This window comes from Carcharodon carcharias (genome assembly GCF_017639515.1).
Source record: "Carcharodon carcharias isolate sCarCar2 chromosome 37 unlocalized genomic scaffold, sCarCar2.pri SUPER_37_unloc_1, whole genome shotgun sequence".
NCBI classification, from domain to species: domain Eukaryota; kingdom Metazoa; phylum Chordata; class Chondrichthyes; order Lamniformes; family Lamnidae; genus Carcharodon; species Carcharodon carcharias.
Genome location: NW_024470758.1, coordinates 2,029,865 through 2,042,026, shown reverse-complemented (window position 1 = coordinate 2,042,026; position 12,162 = coordinate 2,029,865). Strand labels below are relative to the sequence as shown.

General features: G+C 58.3%; 1 protein-coding gene across 1 annotated transcript in view; it reads left to right on the top strand.

Annotated features, from left to right (window-relative positions):
* The window catches only part of wdr74 (WD repeat domain 74), a 57,754-nt gene extending 47,377 nt beyond the window's left edge, over positions 1–10,377 (top strand). The window contains exon 11 of the mRNA XM_041181921.1: positions 10,142–10,377. Within this exon, the coding sequence (XP_041037855.1) occupies positions 10,142–10,318 (177 nt within the window). The 3' untranslated portion in view covers positions 10,319–10,377. The remainder of the gene's footprint in view (positions 1–10,141) is intronic.
* Positions 10,378–12,162: the final 1,785 nt, after the last annotated feature.

Sequence of the window (12,162 nt, the reverse complement as noted above, 5' to 3'; positions counted from 1 at the left end):
CCCTCCGTACTGACCCTCACACTGAGTGCAGCACTCCCTCCGTACTGACCCTCACACTGAGTGCAGCTATCCCTCCGTACTGACCCTCACACTGAGTGCAGCTATCCCTCCGTACTGACCCTCACACTGAGTGCAGCTATCCCTCCGTACTGACCCTCACACTGAGTGCAGCACTCCCTCCGTACTGACCCTCACACTGAGTGCAGCTATCCCTCCGTACTGACCCTCACACTGAGTGCAGCACTCCCTCAGTACTGACCCTCACACTGAGTGCAGCTATCCCTCCGTACTGACCCTCACACTGAGTGCAGCACTCCCTCCATCCTGACCCTCACACTGAGTGCAGCACTCCCTCCATCCTGACCCTCACACTGAGTGCAGCTGTCCCTCCATCCTGGCCCTCACACTGAGTGCAGCTATCCCTCCGTACTGACCCTCACACTGAGTGCAGCTCTCCCTCCGTACTGACCCTCACACTGAGTGCAGCTATCCCTCCGTACTGACCCTCACACTGAGTGCAGCTATCCCACCGTTCTGACCCTCACACTGAGTGCAGCTATCCCACCGTTCTGATCCTCACACTGAGTGCAGCTATCCCTCCGTACTGACCCTCACACTGAGTGCAGCTATCCCTCCGTACTGACCCTCACACTGAGTGCAGCTATCCCTCCGTACTGACCCTCACACTGAGTGCAGCTATCCCTCCGTACTGACCCTCAGACTGAGTGCAGCTATCCCTCCGTACTGACCCTCACACTGAGTGCAGCTATCCCTCCGTACTGACCCTCACACAGAGTGCAGCTATCCCTCCGTACTGACCCTCACACAGAGTGCAGCTATCCCTCCGTACTGACCCTCACACTGAGTGCAGCTATCCCTCCGTACTGTCCCTCACACTGAGTGCAGCTATCCCTCCGTACTGACCCTCACACTGAGTGCAGCTATCCCTCCGTACTGACCCTCACACAGAGTGCAGCTATCCCTCCGTACTGACCCTCACACAGAGTGCAGCTGTCCCTCCGTACTGACCCTCACACTGAGTGCAGCTATCCCTCCGTACTGACCCTCACACTGAGTGCAGCTATCCCTCCGTACTGACCCTCACACTGAGTGCAGCTATCCCTCCGTACTGACCCTCACACTGAGTGCAGCACTCCCATCGTACTGACCCTCACACTGAGTGCAGGTATCCCTCCGTACTGACCCTCACACTGAGTGCAGGTATCCCTCCGTACTGACCCTCACACTGAGTGCAGCACTCCCTCCATCCTGACCCTCACACTGAGTGCAGCTATCCCTCCATCCTGATCCTCACACTGAGTGCAGCTATCCCTCCATCCTGACCCTCACACTGAGTGCAGCTATCTCTCCGTACTGACCCTCACACTGAGTGCAGCTATCCCTCCGTACTGACCCTCACACTGAGTGCAGCACTCCCTCCGTACTGACCCTCACACTGAGTGCAGCTATCCCTCCATCCTGACCCTCACACTGAGTGCAGCACTCCCTCCGTACTGACCCTCACACTGAGTGCAGCTATCCCTCCGTACTGACCCTCACACTGAGTGCAGCACTCCCTCCGTACTGACCCTCACACTGAGTGCAGCACTCCCTCCGTACTGACCCTCACACTGAGTGCAGCACTCCCTCCGTACTGACCCTCACACTGAGTACAGCACTCCCTCCGTACTGACCCTCACACTGAGTGCAGCACTCCCTCCGTACTGACCCTCACACTGAGTGCAGCACTCCCTCCGTACCGACCCTCACACTGAGTGCAGCACTCCCTCCGTACCGACCCTCACACTGAGTGCAGCACTCCCTCCGTACTGACCCTCACACTGAGTGCAGCACTCCCTCCGTACTGACCCTCACACTGAGTGCAGCACTCCCTCCGTACTGACCCTCACACTGACTGCAGCTATTCCTCCGTTCTGACCCTCACACTGAGTGCAGCTATCCCACCGTTCTGACCCTCACACTGAGTGCAGCACTCCCTCCGTACTGACCCTCACACTGAGTGCAGCTATCCCTCCGTACTGACCCTCACACTGAGTGCAGCTATCCCACCGTTCTGACCCTCACACTGAGTGCAGCTATCCCACCGTTCTGACCCTCACACTGAGTGCAGCTATCCCACCGTTCTGATCCTCACACTGAGTGCAGCTATCCCTCCGTACTGACCCTCACACTGAGTGCAGCTATCCCTCCGTACTGACCCTCACACTGAGTGCAGCTATCCCTCCGTACTGACCCTCACACAGAGTGCAGCTATCCCTCCGTACTGACCCTCACACTGAGTGCAGCTATCCCTCCGTTCTGACCCTCACACTGAGTGCAGCTATCCCTCCGTACTGACCCTCACACAGAGTGCAGCTATCCCTCCGTACTGACCCTCACACTGAGTGCAGCTATCCCTCCATACTGACACTCACACTGAGTGCAGCTATCCCTCCGTGCTGACCCTCACACTGAGTGCAGCTATCCCTCCGTACTGACCCTCACACTGAGTGCAGCACTCCCTCCGTACTGACCCTCACACTGAGTGCAGGTATCCCTCCGTACTGACCCTCACACTGAGTGCAGCTATCCCTCCGTACTGACCCTCACACTGAGTGCAGCACTCCCTCCATCCTGACCCTCACACTGAGTGCAGCTATCCCTCCATCCTGACCCTCACACTGAGTGCAGCTATCTCTCCGTACTGACCCTCACACTGAGTGCAGCTATCCCTCCGTACTGACCCTCACACTGAGTGCAGCACTCCCTCCGTACTGACCCTCACACTGAGTGCAGCTATCCCTCCATCCTGACCCTCACACTGAGTGCAGCTATCCCTCCATCGTGACCCTCACACTGAGTGCAGCACTCCTCCATACTGACCCTCACACTGAGTGCAGCACTCCCTCCGTACTGACCCTCACACTGCGTGCAGCACTCCCTCCATACTGACCCTCACACTGAGTGCAGCTATCCCTCCGTACTGAGCCTCACACTGAGTGCAGCTATCCCTCCGTACTGACCCTCACACTGAGTGCAGCTATCCCTCCGTACTGACCCTCACACTGAGTGCAGCAATCCCTCCGTACTGACCCTCACACTGAGTGCAGCAATCCCTCCGTACTGACCCTCACACTGAGTGCAGCTATCCCTCTGTACTGACCCTCACACTGAGTGCAGCTAACCCTCCGTACTGACCCTCACACTGAGCGCAGCACTCCCTCCGTACTGACCCTCACACTGAGCGCAGCACTCCCTCCGTACTGACCCTCACACTGAGCGCAGCACTCCCTCCATACTGACCCTCACACTGAGTGCAGCTATCCCTCCGTACTGACCCTCACACTGAGTGCAGCTATCCCTCCGTACTGAACCTCACACTGAGTGCAGCTATCCCTCCGTACTGACCCTAACACTGAATGCAGCTAACCCTCCGTACTGACCCTCACACTGAGTGCAGCACTCCCTCCGTACTGACCCTCACACTGAGTGCAGCACTCCCTCCGTACTGACCCTCACACTGAGTGCAGCACTCCCTCCGTACTGACCCTCACACTGAGTGCAGCACTCCCTCCGTACTGACCCTCACACTGAGTGCAGCACTCCCTCCGTACTGACCCTCACACTGAGTGCAGCTATCCCTCCGTACTGACTCTCACACTGAGTGCAGCTATCCCTCTGTACTGACCCTCACACTGAGTGCAGCTATCCCTCCGTACTGACCCTCACACTGAGTGCAGCACTCCCTCCGTACTGTCCCTCACACTGAGTGCAGCACTCCCTCCGTACTGACCCTCACACTGAGTGCAGCACTCCCTCCGTACTGACCCTCACACTGAGTGCAGCTGTCCCTCCGTACTGACCCTCACACTGAGTGCAGCTATCCCTCCGTACTGACCCTCACACTGAGTGCAGCTATCCCTCCGTACTGACCCTCACACTGAGTGCAGCACTCTCTCTGTACTGTCCCTCACACTGAGTGCAGCACTCCCACTGTACTGTCCCTCACACTGAGTGCAGCACTCCCTCCGTACTGACCCTCACACTGAGTGCAGCACTCCCTCCGTACTGACCCTCACACTGAGTGCAGCACTCCCTCCGTACTGACCCTCACACTGAGTGCAGCACTCCCTCTGTACTGACCCTCAAACTGAGTGCAGCACTCCCTCCGTACTGACCCTCACACTGAGTGCAGCTAACCCTCCGTACTGACCCTCACACTGAGTGCAGCTATCCCTCCGTACTGACCGTCACACTGAGTGCTGCACTCCCTCCGTACTGAACCTCACACTGAGTGCAGCACTCCCTCCGTACTGACCCTCACACTGAGTGCAGCACTCCCTCCGTACTGACCCTCACACTGAGTGCAGCTATCCCACCGTATTGACCCCCACACTGAGTGCAGCTATCCCTCCGTACTGACCCTCACACTGAGTGCAGCACACCCTCCGTATTGACCCTCACACTGAGTGCAGCAATCCCTCCGTACTGACCCTCACACTGAGTGCAGCTAACCCTCCGTACTGACCCTCAGACTGAGTGCAGCACTCCCTCCGTACTGACCCTCACACTGAGTGCAGCTATCGCTCCGTACTGACCCTCACACTGAGTGCAGCTATCGCTCCGTACTGACCCTCACACTGAGTGCAGCTATCCCTCCATACTGACCCTCACACTGGGTGCAGCTAACCCTCCGTACTGACCCTCACACTGAGTGCAGCACTCCCTCCGTACTGACCCTCACACTGAGTGCAGCACTCCCTCCGTACTGACCCTCACACTGAGTGCAGCACTCCCTCCGTACTGACCCTCACACTGAGTGCAGCTATCCCTCCGTACTGACCCTCACACTGAGTGCAGCTATCCCTCCGTACTGACCCTCACACTGAGTGCAGCTATCCCTCCGTACTGACCCTCACACTGAGTGCAGCACTCCCTCCGTACTGACCCTCACACTGAGTGCAGCTATCCCTCCGTACTGACCCTCACACTGAGTGCAGCACTCCCTCAGTACTGACCCTCACACTGAGTGCAGCTATCCCTCCGTACTGACCCTCACACTGAGTGCAGCACTCCCTCCATCCTGACCCTCACACTGAGTGCAGCTGTCCCTCCATCCTGACCCTCACACTGAGTGCAGCTATCGCTCCGTACTGACCCTCACACTGAGTGCAGCTATCCCTCCATACTGACCCTCACACTGGGTGCAGCTAACCCTCCGTACTGACCCTCACACTGAGTGCAGCACTCCCTCCGTACTGACCCTCACACTGAGTGCAGCACTCCCTCCGTACTGACCCTCACACTGAGTGCAGCACTCCCTCCGTACTGACCCTCACACTGAGTGCAGCTATCCCTCCGTACTGACCCTCACACTGAGTGCAGCTATCCCTCCGTACTGACCCTCACACTGAGTGCAGCTATCCCTCCGTACTGACCCTCACACTGAGTGCAGCACTCCCTCCGTACTGACCCTCACACTGAGTGCAGCTATCCCTCCGTACTGACCCTCACACTGAGTGCAGCACTCCCTCAGTACTGACCCTCACACTGAGTGCAGCTATCCCTCCGTACTGACCCTCACACTGAGTGCAGCACTCCCTCCATCCTGACCCTCACACTGAGTGCAGCACTCCCTCCATCCTGACCCTCACACTGAGTGCAGCTGTCCCTCCATCCTGGCCCTCACACTGAGTGCAGCTATCCCTCCGTACTGACCCTCACACTGAGTGCAGCTCTCCCTCCGTACTGACCCTCACACTGAGTGCAGCTATCCCTCCGTACTGACCCTCACACTGAGTGCAGCTATCCCACCGTTCTGACCCTCACACTGAGTGCAGCTATCCCACCGTTCTGATCCTCACACTGAGTGCAGCTATCCCTCCGTACTGACCCTCACACTGAGTGCAGCTATCCCTCCGTACTGACCCTCACACTGAGTGCAGCTATCCCTCCGTACTGACCCTCACACTGAGTGCAGCTATCCCTCCGTACTGACCCTCAGACTGAGTGCAGCTATCCCTCCGTACTGACCCTCACACTGAGTGCAGCTATCCCTCCGTACTGACCCTCACACAGAGTGCAGCTATCCCTCCGTACTGACCCTCACACAGAGTGCAGCTATCCCTCCGTACTGACCCTCACACTGAGTGCAGCTATCCCTCCGTACTGTCCCTCACACTGAGTGCAGCTATCCCTCCGTACTGACCCTCACACTGAGTGCAGCTATCCCTCCGTACTGACCCTCACACAGAGTGCAGCTATCCCTCCGTACTGACCCTCACACAGAGTGCAGCTGTCCCTCCGTACTGACCCTCACACTGAGTGCAGCTATCCCTCCGTACTGACCCTCACACTGAGTGCAGCTATCCCTCCGTACTGACCCTCACACTGAGTGCAGCTATCCCTCCGTACTGACCCTCACACTGAGTGCAGCACTCCCATCGTACTGACCCTCACACTGAGTGCAGGTATCCCTCCGTACTGACCCTCACACTGAGTGCAGGTATCCCTCCGTACTGACCCTCACACTGAGTGCAGCACTCCCTCCATCCTGACCCTCACACTGAGTGCAGCTATCCCTCCATCCTGATCCTCACACTGAGTGCAGCTATCCCTCCATCCTGACCCTCACACTGAGTGCAGCTATCTCTCCGTACTGACCCTCACACTGAGTGCAGCTATCCCTCCGTACTGACCCTCACACTGAGTGCAGCACTCCCTCCGTACTGACCCTCACACTGAGTGCAGCTATCCCTCCATCCTGACCCTCACACTGAGTGCAGCACTCCCTCCGTACTGACCCTCACACTGAGTGCAGCTATCCCTCCGTACTGACCCTCACACTGAGTGCAGCACTCCCTCCGTACTGACCCTCACACTGAGTGCAGCACTCCCTCCGTACTGACCCTCACACTGAGTGCAGCACTCCCTCCGTACTGACCCTCACACTGAGTACAGCACTCCCTCCGTACTGACCCTCACACTGAGTGCAGCACTCCCTCCGTACTGACCCTCACACTGAGTGCAGCACTCCCTCCGTACCGACCCTCACACTGAGTGCAGCACTCCCTCCGTACCGACCCTCACACTGAGTGCAGCACTCCCTCCGTACTGACCCTCACACTGAGTGCAGCACTCCCTCCGTACTGACCCTCACACTGAGTGCAGCACTCCCTCCGTACTGACCCTCACACTGACTGCAGCTATTCCTCCGTTCTGACCCTCACACTGAGTGCAGCTATCCCACCGTTCTGACCCTCACACTGAGTGCAGCACTCCCTCCGTACTGACCCTCACACTGAGTGCAGCTATCCCTCCGTACTGACCCTCACACTGAGTGCAGCTATCCCACCGTTCTGACCCTCACACTGAGTGCAGCTATCCCACCGTTCTGACCCTCACACTGAGTGCAGCTATCCCACCGTTCTGATCCTCACACTGAGTGCAGCTATCCCTCCGTACTGACCCTCACACTGAGTGCAGCTATCCCTCCGTACTGACCCTCACACTGAGTGCAGCTATCCCTCCGTACTGACCCTCACACAGAGTGCAGCTATCCCTCCGTACTGACCCTCACACTGAGTGCAGCTATCCCTCCGTTCTGACCCTCACACTGAGTGCAGCTATCCCTCCGTACTGACCCTCACACAGAGTGCAGCTATCCCTCCGTACTGACCCTCACACTGAGTGCAGCTATCCCTCCATACTGACACTCACACTGAGTGCAGCTATCCCTCCGTGCTGACCCTCACACTGAGTGCAGCTATCCCTCCGTACTGACCCTCACACTGAGTGCAGCACTCCCTCCGTACTGACCCTCACACTGAGTGCAGGTATCCCTCCGTACTGACCCTCACACTGAGTGCAGCTATCCCTCCGTACTGACCCTCACACTGAGTGCAGCACTCCCTCCATCCTGACCCTCACACTGAGTGCAGCTATCCCTCCATCCTGACCCTCACACTGAGTGCAGCTATCTCTCCGTACTGACCCTCACACTGAGTGCAGCTATCCCTCCGTACTGACCCTCACACTGAGTGCAGCACTCCCTCCGTACTGACCCTCACACTGAGTGCAGCTATCCCTCCATCCTGACCCTCACACTGAGTGCAGCTATCCCTCCATCGTGACCCTCACACTGAGTGCAGCACTCCTCCATACTGACCCTCACACTGAGTGCAGCACTCCCTCCGTACTGACCCTCACACTGCGTGCAGCACTCCCTCCATACTGACCCTCACACTGAGTGCAGCTATCCCTCCGTACTGAGCCTCACACTGAGTGCAGCTATCCCTCCGTACTGACCCTCACACTGAGTGCAGCTATCCCTCCGTACTGACCCTCACACTGAGTGCAGCAATCCCTCCGTACTGACCCTCACACTGAGTGCAGCAATCCCTCCGTACTGACCCTCACACTGAGTGCAGCTATCCCTCTGTACTGACCCTCACACTGCGTGCAGCACTCCCTCCGTACTGACCCTCACACTGAGTGCAGCTATCCCTCCGTACTGACCCTCACACTGAGTGCAGCTATCCCTCCGTTCTGACCCTCACACTGAGTGCAGCTATACCTCCGTACTGACCCTCACACTGAGTGCCGCTATCCCTCCGTACTGACCCTCACACTGAGTGCAGCTATCCCTCCGTCCTGACCCTCACACTGAGTGCAGCACTCCCTCCGTACTGACTCTCTGACGGAGCGGCACTCCCTCAGTACTGACCTTTCCGACAGTGCAGCACTTCCTCAGTAATGACCCTCCCAGTGGTGCGGCACTCCCTCAGTACTGACCCGCCCGACGGTGTGGCACTCCCTCAATACTTACCCTCCGACAGTGCAGCACCTCCTCAGTACTGACCCTCCGACAGTGCAGCACTCCCTCAGTGCTGACCCTCCGACATTACGGCACTCCCTCAGTACTGACCCTCCGACAGTGCAGCACTCCCTCAGTGCTGACCCTTCCACATTGCGGCACTCCCTCAGTCCTGACCCTCCGACAATGCGGCACTCCCTCTGTACTGACCCTACGACAATGCGGCACTCCCTCTGTACTGACCCTCCGACAGTGCGGCACTCCCTCAGTACTGACCCTCCGACAGTGCAGCACTCCCTCAGTGCTGACCCTCCGACATTGCGGCACTCCCTCAGTACTGACCCTCCGACAGTGCAGCACTCCCTCAGTACTGACCCTCCGACAGTGCAGCACTCCCTCAGTACTGACCCTCCGACATTGCGGCACTCCCTCAGTACTGACCCTCCGACAATGCGGCACTCCCTCTGTACTGACCCTCCGACAATGCGGCACTCCCTCAGTACTGACCCTCTGACAGTGCAACAGTCCCTCAGCACTGACCCTGCCGAGGTTGCGGCGCTCCCTTAGTACTGACCCTCCGACAGTGCAGCGCTCCCTCAGTACGGACCCTCTAACAGTGCAGCACTCCCTCAGTACTTACCCTCCGATAATGCAGCCCTCCCTCAGTACTGACCCTCCGACAGAGCGGCACTCCCTCTGCATCAACTGCCCGATCCTGCCGCACCGACCCTCCTGGCGGAGGAACCCATGAAAATATTGAAAGGGGAACAGGATCAGTGGGCTAAATGCCTGCCTCCTTTTCCTGTGTAAGTCTGTGCGTTCTTTGGAATGAAGTACAGCACAGAGGGAGGCCATTCAGCCCATTAGTGTCTGCGCTGGCTCATTTGAAGTGCCATCCAGTTAGTCCCACACCCCTACCTCTGGAACGTCTCTCTCATTTGACTGTTCACCCAGTTTCCCTTTGGAAGTCCCTATTGAGTCTGCTTCCACTGCCCTTTCGGGTAGCGCCTTCCAGATCCAAACCGCTTGCTGCCCCATGACGTCTTCCCCGAGTCCCTTTTGGGTTGTTTTGCCAATCGCCTTAAATCCGGGCCCTCTGGTCGTTGGCAATGTTCCCTCCAAGCCACGCGGCTATTTTGCAACCCCAAATGCTCATTGCGGGCCAGGCACAAGCCGGCCTCTTTAAGGTAACGCAAGTACGCGGCCATGCAGAAGAAGTTTGAACGGGACGTGCGCTTAATATAATCACCCGCACGCTCAGAAAGGGAAAGGTATTAGAGGGAACATCAGCCTTTCAGCCATTAACGTGAACCTGTCCTTTGAAAGGAGGAGGATGCAGAATGCACAGCGTCCGAGGGCGTGAAAGAAGAAGAAGATGATGAAATCTGGGACTCGATGGCCACAGTCACTGACAGAACTGAGTCAAAGAGGAACGTGGACCAACAGGAGAATCCCAAGAGGCGGAAGAGACGGAAGCAAACATGCACAGATCCCGGGGTTTAACCAGGACAATGCTGTAGCCCAGTGTCTGCCTCTCTCTGTAAAATCGATTTATTATCTCACCGGCCCCTGTGTCTCTCCTTCTCTGATCGTTTGGAGCTGCCGGGCTCTGTGTGTGTGGGTGTGTGTGTGTGTGTCTCTCTCCCCCCCTCCGTCTCTCTCTCCCCCCCTCCGTCTCTCTCTCCCCCCCTCCGTCTCTCTCTCCCCCCCTCCGTCTCTCTCTCCCCCCCTCCGTCTCTCTCTCCCCCCCTCCGTCTCTCTCTCCCCCCCCTCCGTCTCTCTCTCCCCCCCTCCGTCTCTCTCTCCCCCCCTCCGTCTCTCTCTCCCCCCCTCCGTCTCTCTCTCCCCCCCTCCGTCTCTCTCTCCCCCCCTCCGTCTCTCTCTCCCCCCCTCCGTCTCTCTCTCCCCCCCTCCGTCTCTCTCTCCCCCCCTCCGTCTCTCTCTCCCCCCCTCCGTCTCTCTCTCCCCCCCTCCGTCTCTCTCTCCCCCCCTCCGTCTCTCTCTCCCCCCCTCCGTCTCTCTCTCCCCCCCTCCGTCTCTCTCTCCCCCCCCTCCGTCTCGCTCTCCCCCCCTCCGTCTCGCTCTCCCCCCCCTCCGTCTCGCTCTCCCCCCCCCCTCCGTCTCGCTCTCCCCCCCTCCGTCTCGCTCTCCCCCCCTCCGTCTCGCTCTCCCCCCCTCCGTCTCGCTCTCCCCCCCTCCGTCTCGCTCTCCCCCCCCTCCGTCTCGCTCTCCCCCCCCTCCGTCTCGCTCTCCCCCCCCCTCCGTCTCGCTCTCCCCCCCCTCCGTCTCGCTCTCCCCCCCCCTCCGTCTCGCTCTCCCCCCCCTCCGTCTCGCTCTCCCCCCCCCCTCCGTCTCGCTCTCCCCCCCCTCCGTCTCGCTCTCCCCCCCCTCCGTCTCGCTCTCCCCCCCCCTCCGTCTCGCTCTCCCCCCCCCCTCCGTCTCGCTCTCCCCCCCCTCCGTCTCGCTCTCCCCCCCCTCCGTCTCGCTCTCCCCCCCTCCGTCTCGCTCTCTCACCAGCCCCCCCACCCCCACAGTCTCGTGATCCCCCCCCCACCCAGACCTTTGCGGTTTGAATTCTTTTAACTATCCTGTTTGACCTGAAATCCGACCCAGAGCGATTGCCTTGTGTCGTGGTGTCAGGATTGGATTATCACTTGGAACTGAGTGGATGTCCCAAGCATCATTGATGCTAGACTTCAGTCAATTCGATTCATTCCACATGATATCAAGAAATGGCTGAAGGCATTGGATATTGCAAAGGCTATGAGCACTGACAATATTCTGGCAATGGCACGAAAGATTTGTGCTCCAGAACCTGCTGCTCCCCTAGCCAAGCTGTTCCAGTACAGCTACAACATTGGTATCTACCCGGCTATGTGGAAAATTACCCAGGTATGTCCTGTACACAAAAAGCAGGACAAATCCAACCCTGTCAATTACTGCCCCATCAGTCTACTGTCATTCAGCAGCAAAGTGATGGAAGGGGTCATCAACAGTGCTATCAAGCAGCACTTCGTTAGCAATAACCTGCTCACTGATGCCCAGTTTGGGTTCCACCAGGGCCACTCAGCTCCTGACCTCATTACAGCCTTGGTTCAAACATGGACAAAAGAGCTGAACTCCCGAGGTGAGGCGAGAATGACTGCCCTTGACATCAAGGCAGCATTTGACCGAGTGTGGCATCAAGGAGCCCCAGCAAAACTGGAGTCAACGGGAATCAGGGGGGAAACCCTCCGCTGGTTGGAGTCATACCTAGCACAAAGGGAGATGGTTGTGGTTGTTGGAGGTCAATCATCTCAGCTCCAGGACATCACTGCAGGAGTTCCTCAGGGTAGTGTCCTCGGCCC